This window comes from Chrysemys picta, chromosome 3 (assembly GCF_011386835.1).
Source record: "Chrysemys picta bellii isolate R12L10 chromosome 3, ASM1138683v2, whole genome shotgun sequence".
In the NCBI taxonomy this organism is placed as follows: Eukaryota; Metazoa; Chordata; order Testudines; family Emydidae; genus Chrysemys; species Chrysemys picta.
The window spans coordinates 197,335,531-197,354,306 of NC_088793.1; the positions used below are offsets into that span (position 1 = coordinate 197,335,531).

General features: G+C 45.2%; 1 protein-coding gene and 1 long non-coding RNA gene across 18 annotated transcripts in view; one reads left to right on the forward strand and one right to left on the reverse strand.

Moving 5' to 3' along the window:
* Nucleotides 1-10,346, reverse strand: part of LOC103306515 (uncharacterized) — a 35,712-nt gene extending 25,366 nt beyond the window's left edge. Inside the window, exon 1 of the long non-coding RNA XR_509484.4 lies at nucleotides 10,052-10,346. This is a non-coding gene — a long non-coding RNA (uncharacterized LOC103306515). The remainder of the gene's footprint in view (nucleotides 1-10,051) is intronic.
* A 100-nt stretch (nucleotides 10,347-10,446) lies between these two features.
* TASP1 (taspase 1) overlaps nucleotides 10,447-18,776 on the forward strand; it is a 154,556-nt gene continuing 146,226 nt past the window's right edge. For 6 of the 17 annotated variants that reach the window (XM_065590819.1, XM_065590823.1, XM_065590825.1 and 3 more), the window contains exons 1-2: nucleotides 10,447-10,590; nucleotides 17,857-18,075. In XM_065590819.1, coding sequence (XP_065446891.1) covers nucleotides 17,937-18,075 — 139 coding nt within the window. In that variant the 5' untranslated portion in view covers nucleotides 10,447-10,590; nucleotides 17,857-17,936. Of the gene's footprint in view, nucleotides 10,591-15,584; nucleotides 15,605-17,856; nucleotides 18,076-18,776 lie in introns of those variants that run through there. The other 11 variants (XM_065590821.1, XM_065590826.1, XM_065590831.1 and 8 more) reach the window with 9 other exon arrangements.

Consider the following 18,776-nt stretch of genomic DNA (forward strand, 5'->3'; position numbering starts at 1 on the left):
AATTGGCACTATATTTACCCTTTTCTAGTCTTCTAGAATCGCTCCCGTCTTCCAAGACTTTTCAAAGATAATCGCTAATAGTTCAGATATCTCCTCAGTCAGCTCCTTGAGTATTCTAAGATGCATTTCATCTGGCCCTGGTGACTTGAAGACATGTAATTTGGCTAAGTAATTTTTAACTTGTTCGTTTTCCTATTTTAGCCTCTGATCCTATCTCATTTTTACTGGCCTTCACTATGCTAGATGTCCAATCACCACCAACCTTATTAGTGAAAACCAAGACAAAGAAGTCATTAAGCACCTCTGTCATTTCCACATTTTCTGTTATTATTTTCTCCCCCTCATTGAGTAACAGGCCTACCCTGTCCTTGGTCTTCCTCTTGCTTCTAATGTATTTGTAGAATGTTTTCTTGTTACCCTTTATGTCTCTAGCTAGTTTGATCTCATTTTGTACCTTGGCCTTTCTAATTTTGTTCCTACATACGTGTGTTATTTATATTCATCCTTTGTAATTTGACCTAGTTTCCACTTTTTGTAGGACTCTTCTTTGATTTTTAGATCATTTAAGATCTCCTGGTTAAGCCAGAGTGGTCTCTTGCCATACTTCCTATCTTTCCTATGCAGTGGGATAGTTTGCTCTTGTGCCCTAATGTCTCTTTGAAAAACTGCCAACTGTCTTCAATTGTTTTTCCCCTTAGACTTGCTTCTCATGGGATCTTACCTACAACTCCCTGAGTTTGCTAAAGTCTGTCTTCTTGAAATCAGTTGTCTTTATCTTGCTGTTCTCCCTCCTACCATTCCTTAGAATCACGAACTGTATTATTTTATGATCACTTTCACCCAAACTGCCTTCCACTTTCAAATTCTCAACCTAATGTCAATGAGACTCTCTGCACAGGGTCTGTTCACAGAGTTTATTGCAGGACTATTATTTTAACATCAAAATAGGTGTAAAGCTGTAAATTATGCTTTACAGGTTGATCACCTATCAGAGAACCACCATATTCGTCAATTCTAAAATTACTTTTTAGTTTAGATAAATCCTAGAGACCAAAAATCTACTCTTAAAGAGAGTCCAGTAAGTGCATCTGTGAAGACCTCTAACAGTCTATACTAAAATAAACGCAAAATGGTTGCCTCTTTCTAGAGAGAACAAAGTTCTTGGAGTTCTGTACTTTTAGATCTCAGAAAAGGAAGCTTTAATGATTATATAACTATATCACATCTACAAACTTTCTGGACTAAAATTAGTGCAAATCCCCCTTCAAAATAACCTATTAGGTGTTAGACCCTGGACCTAGGGTGACCAGATGTTCTGATTTTATAGGGACAGCGCAGATATTTGGAGCTTTTTCTTACATAGGTGCCTATTACCCCTCCCCCCCATCCCCGATTTTTCACGCTTGCTATCTGGTCACCCTATCTGGACCTGTCAACGTTAACTTTTCCAACTGTGTTTTTTTGTTGGTTTAGATCTCATGGTTTAGGTTGAGTTACCAGAAGGGTGGTCTCTTGTACTATTTTACATCTTGAGGAAGACTATAACTTTTTTGTTGATGTGAAAATTATCCTGATACCTATAATTACAAGCAGTTTTGTCAGTTGCACAGCATAAATATCTTGGCTTTTTTCTTTTTTTTTTTTGGTCTTTAAACATATGGTGCTGGCTCCAATAAAAACAGGGAAAAAAGAGCATACGGTGACTGGAATGATCAAAAGGAAGAATGCCCTACTGGAAGTGTACAATACATCTGAACACAATAAGGAGAACTTGTACTTGGACTAAACTGTTACATATGAATAACTGCAGGGATTAAAACAGGTTAGAAAAGTAACAAAAACAGTGGAGAATACATAAACAAGATCTTGTCTACATGCCTAACTTAAACTAAGTGTGTTTTTAAACTGACTTAAGTTAAACCAGGGCAAATTGGTGTGTAGACAAAGCCTAAAAAAAAAAAGATCTACACTTTCCAAAGCCATTAATATAGGACTGCATCAAATTAATTTCTTATAATGGTGGGATGTCAATGGGAAGAGAACGATGGCTATGTTTACACTTGCAGCTGGGGGTGTGATTCTCATTCAGTTAATGTGCTAAAAATAGTAGGGTAGCCATGGCAGCCAAGGCAGTGGTGAGCAGCAGCATGAACAGCTGCTCTGAATACGTACCTGGGGGTCCAGCTGGTTTGTAGTTTGGGCGGCTAGGCGGCATGCATGCTACCTTGGCTACACTACTATTTTTAGTGCACTAACTTGATGACAGCTAACGTGAGTATGTTCTACTTGAAGTGTACACATAGCCTAAACTTAAGGGAGGCCAGTATATCTTTGCTACGCAGATACCGTAGCTCCAATCTCCACAGATTAAAAACAAAACCAGATTTACGGCTGGTGACCATTTTGGCAACAGATGACTATTTCAATAAAAACAAAGCTTCTAAGCTCAAATTTCTTGTGCTTTTGGTTTGGCCCCTATCTAGTAACAACTGTGAAAACTGGCCTAAGAAAGAACACAAGCACATTCAGTTAGAATCTTTTGAGATGTTATGGAACATGCATTGGAAAGAACAACGCAGAGTACAAAGAATGCTATTTAGACAGATCCAAGGCTGAGGGGAAAGGATGCTGGAGTATTTGCCTCCTGTAAAGAGATTGATTATCTGGAGAAAGTATTTCCAGTTGGCTGAATGTCAGGGAAGAGGCCCGTTCATGTGCAGAGGAAGCAGCAACCCAGCCTGGACAGGACTGCAGGTTTATTTATGCTACTTGAAAAGATCAGCCTGTCTTTCAGCAGGGATCATAATTCAGTATCTGAAATGATGAATTCTAGTCCCCGTTCAGGTGCCATTCTCCTTTCTGATGTGATCATTCCAATAAGCAACTTATTGTCCCTATTATTGGTGCATGTAGTCTATGTTTCCACTGACTTTGGAACTGAGTTATAAGGGACCTAAGCTAGAGTGTAGTGGTTCAGATGGGCCTAAAATCTGATATCCTTACTCAGCTTTTACTCAGTCCCTTCCCAGGCACACTCCCACAAAAATCCCTATGGATGCCCTAAATTGATTCCCTGTGTGTGGTGGCTGGCATCTGGCTGCCTCTATGAGTCCCCTCTGTTCTTTTACCCATGCTCATACCCTTTCCTCCTCTTCCTGCATCTATGTTGTTGTCTCCTAGCTCCATCCCATTGGTCCAGAATCACTGGAGCACATTGCATGCTGGCTCCAGCTTCTCTTCCCCCTAATACATGTCCCCAGCTTTGGAAAGCCCCCTCTTGTAAAGTGGGGAGAAAAGTGGCTTTGTTTGGTGATGCTTCCCCTGCACTGGGGGATTCTGCCATTATCTGATTACAGGAAACATTGAAGTGACACAAATGGGACTTAACTAGGACTGAGGTTTATGTACTTCTTCCAGAATAAATCTTCCTTGTTTATTGCATCCATAGGCTGTTTTAACAGGTAGAATTCCAGATTCATAATATAACATGAAGGGAAATAGCATTATCACTTTATGCAGACACACAATGATATATATGGAACTATCTTGCTTGTATGTTAAACAGTTACTGCACTGATGAAAATATAAAAAACAGGCTTCATGTACCATAGCAATTCTAAATCAATCAAGAGTTTTATTTATTTAAGGAGTCTTCACTTACAAATCCCAAAAGTGTTACAAAGCCTTATATTGGGCAGATTGTAGGTATCTTTCAGTGGTATTGTGATGTGGCTGTGAAAAAGGCTATTGCAATCCTAAGATGCATCAGGTGAGGAATTTCCAGTAGAGATAGGGAAGTATTATTGCCATTATACAAGGCACTGGTGAGAACTCATTTGGAATATGGTGAGCAATTCTGGTATCCCATGTTTAAGAAACTGCAATAGGCGCAGAGAAGAGCTACTAGGATGATCAGAGGAATGGAAAACCTACCTTAAGAGGGGAGACTCAAAGTGCTCGTTGTGTTTAGCCTAACCAAATGAAGGCTGAGGGGAAATAGGATTGCTTTCTATAAATATAGCAGAGATAAATATACCAGGGAGGGAGAGGAGTTCTTTAAATTAAGCTCCAACATAAACACAAGAATAAACAGATATGAACTGACCATCAACAAATTTAGGTTTGAAATTAGATGAAGGTTTCTAACCATCAGAGGAGTGAAGTTCTGGAACAGCCTCCCAAGTGAGCAGCAGGGACCAGGGCCAGCTCTAGGATTTTTGCCGCCCAAAGCAAAAACAATTTTGGCCGCCCCCCCCCCCTTCTTTAATTACCCCACCCCCAGCCCTGCCTCAACTCCGCCCCTTCCCCAAATCCCCAACCCTGCCTCCTCCCCCCAGGCTCTCAAGTCTGGGAGGGAGGGGGAGCAGCGGCGCGTGAAACAGCCGCTCGGGATCTCCCCCTCCCTCCCAGTTTTGAGAGCCTGGGAGGGAGGGGGAGACCCCGAGCCGCGCGAAACAGCTGATTCGCGCGCCGCTGCTCCCCCTCCCTCCCAGGCTTGAGAGCCTGGGAGGGAGGGCGAGTAGCGGCGCGCGAATCAGCTGTTTCGCACGCCGTGGCAGCAGCAGCGGAGGTGAGCTAGGGCGGCCGGGGCACATTTTTAGGGGCGGCATTCTGGCGCCGGCCATGCCGCCCCTAAAAATGTGCCGCCCCAAGCACCAGCTTGTTTTGCTGGTGCCTAGAGCCGGCCCTGGCAGGGACAAAAAACCTCACTGACTTCAAGACTGAACTTAAGTTTCTGAAGGGTGACTGCTAGTAGCAAACATCCCCAATGGCTGATAATGGGACATAAGATGGAGAGGGTTGAGTTACTACAGAGAATTCTTTCCCAAGAGTCTGGCTGGTGAGTCATGCTGAAATGCTCAGGGTCCAACTGACTGCCATATTTGGGTTAGGGAGGAATTTTCCCCTGGGTCAGATTGGCATAGACTCTGGAGGCTTTTTTTCCTTCCTTTGCAGCATGGAGCACAGGTCACTTGCAGGTTTAAACCAGTGGCGAAGCCAGGTTTTAGCAGCAGGGGGAGCGAACACATAAAAAAAGGCGCCACCCGCCGTGAAGAAAAAAAAGAAAAAGAAAAACCCCGACTGACTCCCCGCCGAAGTCCCGGAGTGAGGCTTGGCAGCTGGGCCAGGTTCCCCACGCCGAGTAACTGCCCCACTGGCTTTCCTGGCACCTTCCGGAGGAGGCTCACCAAGCACCTTCCACACGTGAATGAGTGGCGGGCACAGGCTGGTGACCCACTTGCCCCGTGGTGAGTCTGGGACAGAAGCAGGAGGAGGGAGTCCAGGCGCCCTGGATCCACCCACAGAGCCTGTATTTCAGAAGAGCTCAGCACCCCCGTGCACTGAGCTTGAGGATCCAACCCTGCCACCATAACCCCCCGCCACTCACCCTCTGGAGGAGACGCCCTTGATCCCAGCCCGGCCCTGCAGCCCTTACAAAGGGCCTTGTCTTTCCTGCCGGTTTGTCTCAGAAGGGAGGGCGCTTGCAGTATATTTAGCAGCGGCTGGCTTTGCAGCCCCCACGGAAAGGCAGGAATCTGCCTTTTTTATGGGAAAAGGGTTTTTTTTAAAAAGGCTCCTCACCCTGGAAAGAGGGAGGCCTGCAGCATTGCGGTAGCCAGCCCCCGCCCACCGCACTGGGGGGCTGCGCTGCCACCCCTTCCCCTCCCTGCAGAGCCCACCCCTGCCTGGGCGGCATGCGCCAAGCGGGGCTCGGCTTAGCGAGCCAGGCAGCTGCAGGCGGGCGGGAGCTTCCTCCTCCTCCTCACTGGGGAGCCAGGCAACCAGCGACGCCGCCTGCAGCCCCGAGCGAGCCAACAGGGAGGGCAGTGCGGAGCCGAGAGCCAGCCGGCGGCCACACGCAAAATCCGGCTCCGGACTCCGAGTCCGGAGCCCAGTACTGGCTGTGCGGAAAGGCGCCACTTTTGGTGAATGTGCTCAGGGGGAGCGGCCGCTCTCCCTGCTCCCCCCCAGCTACCCTACTGGTTTAAACTAGTGTAAATGGTGGATTCTTTGTAACTTGGAAGTGTTTAAATCATGATTTGAGGACTTCAGTAACTCAGCCAGAAGTTATGGGTCTAATACATGAGTTGGTAGGCAAAATTCTGTAGCCAGAAATGTGCAAAAGCTCAGACTAGATGATCATGCTAGTCCCTTCTGCCCTTGAAGTCTATAAGTCTAAATACAGTAACTCCTCACTTAAAGTCATCCCGGTTAACGTTGTTTCGTTGCTGATCAATTAGGGAACATGCTCCTTTAAAGTTGTGCAATGCTCTCTTCTAACATCGTTTGACAGCTGCCTGCTTTGTCCACTGCTTGCAGGAAGAGCAGCCCATTGCAGCTAGCTGGTGGGGGCTTGGAACCAGGATGGACCAGCAGCCCCCATATCAGCTCCCTGCTCCCCTAAGTTCCCTGTGAAGCAGCTGCCCAGCAGGCTATCAATTGCCCGTAGTTCAGCTGCCCTCCACTGCCATGTGCTGCTCCAGCCCTCTGCCTTGGAGCTGCTCCCCAAGACTCCTACTTGCTGTGCAGGGGGGAGGGGAGGGAGAGGGGGACTGTCAGGGTGTACCCCTCCCCCCTACTCCTGCACCCCGCTTACCCCATCTTCTATAGAGCAGGGGAGACACACGACAGGGCTCAGGTCGGAGGGAGCTTGCTGGCAGCAGCTGCAGTCTCAGCAAGCTGATCTAATTAACAAGGCACCATACTTAAGAGTAGGGTCAGTGTACTTAAAGGGGAAATGTGCATCTCTCTCTCTCACACACACGGTGTGTGTCTCTGTCTGCGATGCTGTCTCCCCTCCCTCCATTCCTGCTGCCTTGTACAGTGTGAGAGTTAACCCTTGAGGGCTCAGCCAATTGCTAGTTCATCATTTAGCAGTAAGGCATTCCCTGGGAAATATCCCACCCTCTGACTCCTCCACCTCAACCAAGCTTTACAATAATCATCACTGTGTACCAGTATTAAATTGTTTGTTTAAAATTTATACTGTGCGTGTGTATATATATATATATATATAATATAGTCTTTTGTCTGGTGAAAAAAATTTCCCTGGAACCTAACCCCCTCATTTACATTAATTCTTATGGGGAAATTGGATTCGCTTAACATCATTTTACTTAAAGTCGCATTTTTCAGGAATATAACGTTAAGTGAGGAGTTACTGTACCTAAGCCTATCATCAATTTCTCTTCCTAATGGAAACAAGACCCTGAATATTAGCTAACCACCTGGGTCAAAAAGCAGTAACAATATCTTTACTCCTTTAACAACTTTCTGTCCTTTATGCTGTTCCTTCCCCAATGTATCCAGGAAGAGGACAGTCTTTCTGTGCATTTGTCATTGCTAACAAGAATGTAATATTGTATTGCATTAGGCACACCGGAAATCTGTTCGACTAATCTGGGAATGGGGCAGCAAAACGTATGCAACATGAGTGTGTACTGCACTTATCACGGAGAGTTTGTAATGTTCAATGCATCTTCATGCAAGCCCCTTTCCCCTTCATTCCTAATGTCACATTCAACTGAAAACAAATCACATTGATTGAGGTCAAGCTGGTTGCTGTGATTGTGATCTTAAGAAGCTTAAAACCAAGCAAAAGTGCACAATAAACTTGCCAACAAGGTATGGGTTTGACCAGCTTTGCATGTACTCCGCAAGCAAAACAAAAACAAAAAAACCCCAAAAACCTCTATAGCCCCCAGTCCAATGTAAGAGAAGACAAGATAGCTCAGCTAGCTCCTCATAGTCAGCATGTGGACAAAAGTGTATTTCTACAGCTGTACGAGACCACAAGGAACCAGAGGCTAAAACTGGCCACTAGCAGGGCCGGCTCTAGGATTTTTGCCGCCCAAAGCAAAAACAATTTTAGCCGCCCCCCGTTCTTTAATTACCCCACCCCCAGCCCTGCCTCAATTCCACCCCTTCCCCAAATCCCCAGCCCTGCCTCCTCCCCCCAGGCTCTCAAGCCTAGGAGGGAGGGAGGGGGAGAAGCGGCGCCCGTGCCATGGCCACTCTGAGTCTCCCCCTTTCTCCCAGGTTTGAGAGCCTGGGAAGGAGGGGGAGACTCCAAGTGGCCGCGGCACGGGGGCCGCTTCTCCCCCTCCCTCCCAGGCTCTCAAACCTGGGACAGAGGGGGAGCAGCAGCGCGCGAAACGGCCGCTCGGGATCTCCCCCCGGTCCCAGGTTTGAGAGCCTGGGTGGGAGGGCGAGTAGCGGCGCGCGAATCAGCTATTTCGCGCGCCGTGGCAGCAGCAGCGGAGGTGAGCTAGGGCGGCTGGGGCACATTTTTAGGGGCGGCATTCTGGCGCCGGCCATGCCGCCCCTAAAAATGTGCTGCTCCAAGCACCAGCTTGTTTTGCTGGTGCCTAGAGCCGGCCCTGGCCACTAGCAAAGTGCTGGCAGGCATATACTCTGAACATATGTTTCTCTTTAAGGAGGATGGGCTGCAGACATGCTGTCCCTAAGGCCTGAGAGGCCATTCTCCATATGTCTGTACAACATCCCTGGTTTTAAGGTGCTGACAGCCAAATCACCCAGTAATATATCCTAAAAAGGCCCATGGGACTCAGTTTAATCTGTTCTAATCCAGGATTGGTGGTAAAGCCCAAATTTTGTGAACAAGATGATTAAACATGCAGAGATTTTTGGCTCCTGAATTGCACTTAGACTCACGTAAATAATGCAGAACACTTTTGTTTAACAATAAGAGCCCTTGACAAAGGAGGGGCCCCTTAATTTCTGAAGAAAGGCTGCATAACACATTCAGTGCCTTTGTAGTACTTAACCACCTTGGCAAGCCTCTTTAAAGGCATTACCTGAACAGACTTGTATTCAAAACTGAGACTAATAAAAGTGCATGCATTGTGCACAAGGAAAAAACCAAAACCAAACCAGGCAAAGCTCCCACATAATGTGTGTGCCATGCCTGAAGGGTCAGCTATAGGCACTGCAAACCTAAGGGAATTCAGCCAGGAAGAGCAATTTTCAACATTTTGCTGACAGGTGGTCATCTACTTACTGTAGAACCTCAGCGTTACAACCACCTCGGGAATGGAAATTGTTCGTAACTGACAAAACATTATGGTTGTTCTTTCAAAAGTTTACAACTGACCATTGACTTAATACAGTTTTGAAACTTTACTATGCAGAAGAAAAATGCTGCTTTCCCTTTTTTTAAAAAAAAGTTTACATTTAACACAGTACTGGACTGTATTTGCGCTTTTTTTTTGGGGGGGGGGGGTCTCTGCTGCTGTCTGATTGTATACTTTTGGTTCCAAATGAGATGGGTGGTTGACTGGTCAGTTTGTAACTGTGAGGTTCTACTGTACTAGGTTTGATGGGAGGCAGGAGATGGAGAGGAGCCAAAGTGGAATGAGCTTGTGTCCACATCAAGAAGGGAAGACTCCACACCTCCAGACAGGAACATAAGAACGGCCCTACTGGGTCAGACCAAAGGTCCATCTAGCCCAGTATCCGGTCTTCTGACAGCGGCCAGTGCCAGGTACCCCAGTGGGAATGAACAGAACAGATAATCATCAAGTGATCCATCCTGTCGCTCATTCCCAGCTTCTGGCAAACAGGTTAGGGACACCTGTCCATCCTGGCTAACAGCCATTGATGGACTTATCCTCCATGAAATTATCTAGTTCTTTTTTGAACCCTGTTATGGTCTTGGCCTTCACAACATCCTCTGGCAAAGAGTTCCACAGGTTGACTGTGCACGGTGTGAAGAAATACTTCCTTTTATTTGTTTTCAACATGGAAACCGGAAAACGTGTCTATTGTAAAACAGGCTGAGCACCTGGAGAGGCCCCTGCAAACAAAGAGAAGCCAGAAATCTCAACCCTGGGGAAAATAATGTGTAAAACAGAGAGCGAGAGAGCGCTGCGTGTGGCAGCCAGACAGGGCAGGGAATGAACGTGCAGGGCTTCCAGGGAGCGCGGGATCTCGGCAAGAGGAGCGCTGCGGGGCGGGCTCGCAGGCCCCGCTCCAGGATGAGAGCCCTTGGCTCCGGCTGAGCCTGTAGAGAACAGGGGGAGCCTCTCACCTATTCCCGCCTGGTCCCTCCGCGCGGGCTTCAGCCGTAGCTACAGGTGCTCGGTGCCTCAGAAGCCTGTCCCAGGCCGGCTGCCGCTTCGGAAGGCATGGCCCAGCGGGGAGAGCGGGGGCCGGGAAGGGAGCTGCTGGGCGGGAGAACCGGGGCCCCGGGAACGGCTCAGACCTGTGGCTCATACGGGGTGAACGAAGGGCAGCCCGAGTGGCGCGCGGCTGTAGGCGCCCCGGGCTGCGCCGATCGGGTGGCGCTGAGAGACCTGCGGGTTGACCTGCGCTGCCCGGCCTGTGCGTAGCCCTTTAACACCTCCCCCTCCGCTCGCTATTGGCAGAACTGCCAGGGCGGGGGCGGGCGCAGGCGGTTTTCGGACCCAGCCCGCCAATGGGCACTCGGGCTGCGTCCAGCCTCTTCAGGGCACGTGACCCGAGTGGCCCACTGACAGCCCGATGGGGGCGGGGCGGGGCGGCTCCCCTTCACCGAGGCTGCCGGCGGTTGAGCGGTTCCGGGTGCGCGCGAGGCGGTGACCGCGGCGGGTGAGTGCCTCCCGCCCCGATTCTTCTAGCCGCGGGCCCCACCCGCCCCCTTCTCCTGCCGGGCGGGGCTCGCTTGCCTCCAAGCACTGCGGCGGCACTGGGCCGCTCAGGGTGGGGAGCCGAGCGCGGGCTCGAGTCGTCCGCCGGGGTGTGGCCCTATGACATCACCACGAGACAGGGGGAAGTCATCTCGCTGGTCCCCCGGGGTCATTTTGTGGTCACCACGTGGTGGTGTTCCCGTGTTGTCGTGGGGTGCGTTGCTATGGTGTCACCTGCTGACGTCACACGGGTGGTAGTGATGTCACATGGGGTAGGTTATCCTAGCCACAGAGTAGTGGTTGCTGTGCGCTGTGATGTCACTGAGGGGCCTGATCTCTCTCTACGCCCAGATTGGTGCTGCCCTAACTATGGTGTGAGGTTTAGGTAGTTCTAAACTAAGGCCAAATCAGGTACTGCCAACCTGCTTGAAAAGAGTTTGCAGCAACGCTTGTAACTAAATTTGCTGAGGAAACACCACCTCTGTGTGAGGGTTGTCGTAAGTTCTTGTGTATGGCCATGAAGTCTGAAGGGACCCATAGCTCTAGTCTGATCTTCTGGTATATCACGGGTCCTAAAATTTCACCCCTCACCTCTGTAGTGCGCCCACTAATTTGTGTTTGGCTAAAGTACATCTTTCAGAAAGGCATCCAGTCTACACTTGAAGACCTCAAGTGATGAACAATCCAACTCTTCACTTTTTCTAATGGTTAATAATGCTCCCTGTTAAAAGTGTGTCTTTATTTCTAATTGTTAACCACATATAAATATATGTTACTCTGTTACTCTGAAACCTGTCACATATAAATAGTTTCCTGTTGCTTTTGTTAGCCTCCGGTTTGGGAACAGGTTTTTCAAAAAGTGCATAATTGACTTTAGTAATATTAAATAATCTCTCATCGCATCTAAATCATGATCTAATTTTGCTCTTAATTACTCTCAATATAAGAGTTCTTTCTTGACTATCTTTGTGGTTATTGCTTGTTCATGCCTAATCACATTCTGCTTCAATTACTGCTACCTTCTTCTCAGTCTTCCTGATGCCTCTATTATCTTTATAGAGCCTGTTCAAAATACTGTTACTGAAAAATCTCCTTGTCATTCAGTCCATATTACCCCGTCTTTTAAATTCATTCACTAGTTTCTCTTTTCCCAGCATACCAAATTCCGACTTCATGTATTGAGTTCTAGGCCCTTCATAATTGCACTGTCTTAACTTGAGACCTTCTCTCATATTGCATTTCCTTCGATCTATCGATGTCTGTCTTGAAACTTCTGTAATTCTCCCATCTTCTTTTTTTGTCTCCTTACTTGTTGCTGGCTATGCATGGAACAGCCTCTTGTTCCCTTTTTGCCAAATGACCATTGTTTTAGTTAAAATGCCTGCAAAAACTAACTCGTAAATGTTGCATACGGGAACTGAGTTATATCTTAATAAAGAAGACATTCTTTAATTGCGTCATCACGATATGGACATAACTTAATGTTTATTCTTCCTTACCCCATCCTTCCATGTTTGTTGCTCATTTGTCAAATGTACTTAGGTATCTATATAGCTCCCATCACTAGAGTGTTTATCACTAGATTGTAAGTTCTTACAGGCAAGTGTTATGAACAAGTCAGAAGTAGGACATAAAAGGTGGCTAGTGCAATGTGGCAGCTTAACAACAGACCTCTTAAGTTTCCCATGCAACCTGGGAGACTCCTGTTTTTGAGTGCACCCTTGTGGGGTCCCAAGCAACTGCTAGTTTCTCCCAAGTGAGGGAAGCACTCTTGGCTGTCTCTCCATGGTTAGTCTCCTTTATGCAGGATCTCTCTGGGTAGAGTGCGTCAGGACATTAGTTGGAGTTCAGCCCCCAATGTGCTTGCTGCTGTAAAGATGGCTAGAGTGGTGCACTGAGGTGGTGGGGAGATTGAAATTCATACTTAGAGGAGAGCTGGAAAAGAGAACGAAGGAATTTAGAAGGGAGAAGGGATGGGGATAGGAACTTGGGAGGGCAACTAGAACAGCTAGAATGGGAAAACTTTAAGGGGGTACATGTGGAGCTGGAGGTGGCGTTTGGGGGGAATAGCAGGGATATGACAGGTATGACAATTTGTAGATTTGATGTGGAAGTGAAGTTAAAAATTGAAAGATTTTTATGGAGATTGCACTGCCTTGTTTACAGCGTAGGACATGCAAACTGGGGCACTGTAATGCTGGTATAAAATCTACAGCCTTTCAAATCTACAGGACTGTAAATTTACAGTGTTTAAATGCATGTTGTCACATAGTTTAGGCCTAACATCTATCTACCTCTATATTATTTACAACCTGGAGAAAAATGTCCTTCAGGTTTTAATTACTGTAACCTTGTTCTTAAAATACTGCTTTGTTCAAGTATTTTTTAAAAATATCCCTATTTATGAGGGATTCCAACAGAAATGTATGTTCTTCCTTTGATGCTTCAGTGGGTCACCAGTACTCTCTCCAGTGCTCAGTTGCATCCATGCTTAATATTATGGTAGGGTGGATATAAAGGAATAGGTAACGGTTAGAAACTTATTTATGGGGTAACCCATCTGCAGCCCTCCTGCTAATTGTCATTTCCCTGGAGAAGAAATATGTCATCTTATGCCATATAACATAGGGAGTATTTCTCACAAAGGCTGTTCCGAGCAAGCAAACTGCAAGCCTGGGTATAAATGGGGCTATTCCTATGTCTGTCTATGGTGCCATTCAATTGTACTGATAAACAAAACTGTCATTGTATTTACTTCCTAAAGTTAATTAGGGATGAAATGAGTTAATATATACAGAGGCCAAAATTAAGTATACAAATCTTTTTTTTTTTTTTAAATAAATTAGGGCCATCAAGCGATTAAGAAAATTAATTGCGATTTAATCGCATTGTTAAACAATAATAGAATACCATTTATTTAAATATTTTGGATGTTTTTCTACATTTTCAAATATATTGATTTCAATTACAACACAGAATACAAAGTGTACAGTGCTCACTTTTTATATTTATTTTGATTATAAATATTTGTGCTGTAAAAAACAAAAGAAATTGTATTTTTCAATTCACCTCATACAAGTACTGTTATGCAATCTCTTTATCATGAGAGTTGAACTTTACAAATGTAGAATTATGTAAAAAAAAAAAAACTGCACTCAAAAACAAAACAAGGTAAAACTTTAGAGCCTACAAGTCCACTCAGTCCTACTTCTTATTCAGCCAGTCACTAAGACAAACAAGTGTGTTTACATTTGCAGGAGATAATGCCACCTGCTTCTTGTTTACAATGTTACCTGAAAGTGAGAACAGGCGTTCGCATGGGACTGTTGTAGCCGGCATCGCAGGATAATTATGTGCCAGATGTGCTAAGGATTCATATGTCCCTTCATCTTCAACTACCATGCTGATGACAGGTTCTGCTCGATAATGATCCAAAGCAGTGCAGACCGACACATGTTCACATTCATCATCTGAGTCAGATGCCACCAGCAGAAGGTTGATTTTCTTCTTTGGTGGTTCGGGTTCTGTAGTTTCCGCATCACAGTGTTGCTCTTTTAAGACTTCTGAAAGCATGTGCCACACCTTGTCCCTCTCAGATTTTGGAAGACACTTCAGATTCTTAAACCTTGGGGCAAGTGCTGTAGCTATCTTTTAGAAATCTTACATTGGTACCTTCTTTGCGTTTTGTCAGATCTGCAGTGAAAGTGTTCTTAAAACGAACAACATGTGCTGGGTAATGAAATACATGGCAGAATGCGGGTGTAAAAGAGCAGGAGACATAATATTCTTCCCCAAGGAGTTCAGTCAAAATTTAATTAATGCATTTTTTTTAACAAGCGTCATCACATGGAAGCATGTCCTCTGGAATTGTGGCCGAAGCATGAAGGGACATATCAATGTTTAGCATATCTGGCACGTAAATAGCTTGCAATACCGGCTACAAAAGTGCCATTCAAACACCTGTTCTCACTTTCAGGTGACATTGTAAATAAGAAGCCGGCAGCATTATCTCCTGTAAATGTAAACAAACGTGTTTGTCTTAGTGATTGGCTGAATAAGAAGTAGGACTGAGTGGACTTGTAGGCTCTAAAGTTTTACATTGTTTTGTTTTTGAATGCAGTTATGTAACAAAAAAAAATCTACATTTATAAGTTGTACTTTCATGATAAAGAGATAAATAAAACTTCTGTATTGGTGGAAGTCTTTGGATAAGCACCTGGAATGGGAGCATGTTGAAGTGCTAATCCAGTTTTTGAAAGCAGTAGCCTTTTCTACAGGTTCAGAGAGAATATATATATTTTTTCAGTTTATTCAACCAGGTCAGTTCAATGGCTAGTTTATTCAAAGTTAAAGAAACCAGTGGCAGTTGAAAAAGCAGGAAAGCTTGTTTTCCTCTTCCACTATATGAATAAAAACTAGGTGTCAGACGATGAGATCCACCAGTTCAAAAATCCTGAAGGTCGTTGTGACCAGAAACAATCAATTAAATCCACTAGTTACAGGTAATATTTGCTTTGTTTAGTAAATCAATTAGTTTTTAAATGCAGAACATGTTTTGATAAACTTACTTTTTTCTTATATATCCAGCATACCCAAGGTAGTTTTATTTAGCTAATAAAGGAATTAATTGTGGTTTTTGTGCATTTTCAATTGAACTCTAATTTATCCTAATAAAGCTTGACACAAATCATGAGGAAAAATTAATCTAGTAAATAAGAAATGCATGCCACCAGTCTCTAGTGTAAAAATTAAGAATATGAAATGTGTGTTAAGCTATAGAATTGCTTAAATAAATATTATTACTCCTGGGGGAATTCTGCACCACTGCATGGATGCAGAATTCATGTCCCCCACAGATTTCTTTGCTTCCCTACAGAAAATGATGGGGAAGCAAAGGAAAGTTGAAGAGTTGCCAGCACCTCTCCCAGGCAGCACGGGCGCCTCATTTCTGTCGCCCAGAACAAGCTGGCAGAGAGGTAAATCACTGTGGGGCTGGGGATGCCCATGGGTGTAGTTTGCGGGGGCACTGGGGAAGGAAGGGGTGTGGGATAGGGTGGGGAGGGGGATGTGGGAATGAGGGGCAGGGGAAGAGGAAGGGGGATGGGATGGGGAAGAGAAAGGGATAGGAGAATGGGGGAGGGAAGCAGGAGCCCGGCCATGCGGCATCCCCTCTGCAGCAGCAGCTGGGGCTCCGCCATTAAGCAGACCCATCGAACCCCCCACCCTGATGAGCCCCACCCACTGCACCCAGTCTGCCCCCAACAAGCCTCCTGGTTCCCCACCCCACTGAGCCCTAACCTGCTTCACCTGGAGACCCCATCCCACCAAGCTCTGCTGTCCCAGCACCCAGACCCCTCTGCTGAGCCCCCCTCCACCTGATTCTGCCATCTTTATTCACTTTAGTAGTATGTAGGCTGCAATTAGTCCCAATGTTAATATGAGCTGTATATATACATCATATTGATCTGTTATTCTTTCCACTCTTGTTCCAAAGCTACAAGTTCATCTAATTTATGTGTACAGAAATAGCCTTGTTGCATATACTAAATATACCCTCCCACCTTTTGAACTACCCACTGTTTTAAATTAAATTGTTTGAGAGATGTTGATCTTGATTAATGTGTACAGTGCTTTGCAGATGTAAAGCCATAAGTGTTGATTAGCTTTGATGTTCTGTGCCTGACTCCTGAAAACTACTTCCTGCTGTCAGTGGGAGCTTGTACTTCATACATTAGGTGCCTAAACAACCAGTTTAAATGTTCCATAATCATTCTGTAAGCATCAAAACTTTATTCATCTTCTGAAACTGCAAAAAGTTACCAACACTCCGTTCTTCCAAACTACGTGAACCTAGAGATCCTGCTGTACGCTGATGACCAAGGCTTGGTCTACGCTTAAAATTGAGGTCAACCTAGTTACATTGCACAGGGGTGTGAAAAATCCACATCCCTGAGTGAGGTAGCTATGCTGACCTAACACCCAGCATAAACACAGCTAGGTCAATGGAAGGATGCTTCTGTCAATCTAGCTGCCATTGCTTGGGGAGGTGGTGTTGTTGCACCCATCGGAAAAATCCCTTCAGTCATTGTAGACTGGGTCTACACTATGGGATTATTCCAGCATAGCTGCTGTGCCAGTGTAAGCCATATGTACGCAATGGGGACTAACAGTGGTGGCTCCTCTTGCTCTCATGGTTTTTTAAATACCTTATTTGTATCTTTGCCTCCTGGGAATAGAAAGTTTTCATGGAATATAACTGAGGATAAAAGATGGAAAATTTTTATGATGGCATCTTTACATTACTAGTTCTTGGGAGCACTCACTTAACAGAACAGTACTGTACATTCATCCTTTTTTGGTACCACAGTTACACTTTTTACCCTAACTTTCAGTTTACAAGTAAATTGTATTTTCTTACCTTTCTATATACTACTACTGAACTGTATGCGAGCCCTTTCATTGCATGCTACCCTAAGTAGAAACACAGGTATATTTATTTGATACACAATTTGGTATCTGTGTGTCTGTTAAGAATGCTGTATAGATCACATATCTGATGCAACCTCAAAAAGCCAGGAAACAGTAGGTAGGCTGACAGAATATATCGTTTAGTCTTCCCTCTAGAGATGCCACATACCACAGCCAACGAATCTCAACCAAATCTCTGCCTTAGTCGGAATGCCAGTCTTCCAATATCCTCTTCCCTAAACTCCCACCAACAGAGAACAGACTCTTCTTCTGACTCTCCTTTGCTATACAGTTCTGCGAAACCACACCCAGGTTTGTGAAAGGAGTTGCTGAAAGGGTGCCACAACACTTTCATGGCTGACTTAAGGCTATGGTGTATGGTGGCTGTGGTATTAGTGAAGTCTGGGTCGTTGGGTGAAAGAAAAGCAGGTATCCACTGTGCTTTTGAGGCATCGTCAGGCATGTTCTGTAGCTTAGATGGGCTAGAAAAATTGTGAGACTCAAAGTAAACATAGAGCCTCCTTCTAACTAATTTTTAATCTTAAATTTATGTAAATACCTGGAAAAGTCCATTTTTACTCACGTTATGAGCTGTAAAATGGAAGATGCAAAACTCAATCCCTGCTTAAGTGGAAAAAACAGCCTAATGTAACATGGATCTTCTGCTGTTTTTCATAAAATGCTTTTTGCATAAATTTGCCTGAACTGTGTTCAGTGGGGGGAAAAAATTACATAACGTTTACATATGGTTTTACCTTAGGGTGAGTCCTCTCCAGAGTTTACTTTTGGATGAAAGCATGCTCTCTTTCCAGTAGAAGATGGTGACCCTGGAGTATCATCATGGAGAAGGGGATGAGTTCAGTAGAAGTGTTACCTTCCAAATCATCCCAGGTTACAGCTGTAAAGGTGATGGTGAAGGAGCATGAAACAAAATCGATCCAAAAAGGAAAACCAGTGGGATTTGTGCTTGTACATGCAGGTAAGATTCCAGAAGTTGAGAACTGAGGCGGTTTTTTAAAATTTGTAATAAAATCCTAAGTGAGTTATGTAAACCTCTGTGGCTGTTTCTGCTGTGAGTGAGAGTTCTAATGCTAACATGATGGCCTGGATTGTCCTCCAGGATTCATGTGCACAGAACTGTGAAAGGAAGAGTGTGTGCCATCTGTGTCAGATTTTAATGTATGCCTCAAGAAGGTTCTAAGCCAGGGTGTCTACTACCTTTTAAAATTTGGAGTTGGCAGGCTAGCTCTAGATCTTGTGGATCCTGAAATCAGTTCGGGAATCTCAGACCTCAGTAACCCACCTATTTTGGATACCTGAGTGGTGGTTTTGCAGATGGTCGGGCTGCATGAAGCTGAGTTGTTTTCTCAGGATTAGGGTGGGGGACTAGAGTGTCAAGCTAGTCTCTGAGGGGTAATGATGGAGCGGAATTAAAACATGGCCCATCTCCCTATATGGAAAGCTATGAGCACTGTAATTGAAGAAGAGAGCTTCAATTATAACCCTTCCTTTTTACTGGGTGCTTAAAATTTAAATTCCTTTTTGGCCTGACTTCCCATGTTTGTTTTTGGTACAAGAGAGAACTCTTTAGTGTAGGGTTACCATACATCCGGATTTTCCCGGACATGTCCAGCTTTTTGGTCCTCAAATCCCCCGGGGGGAAATTCCAAAAAGCTGGAC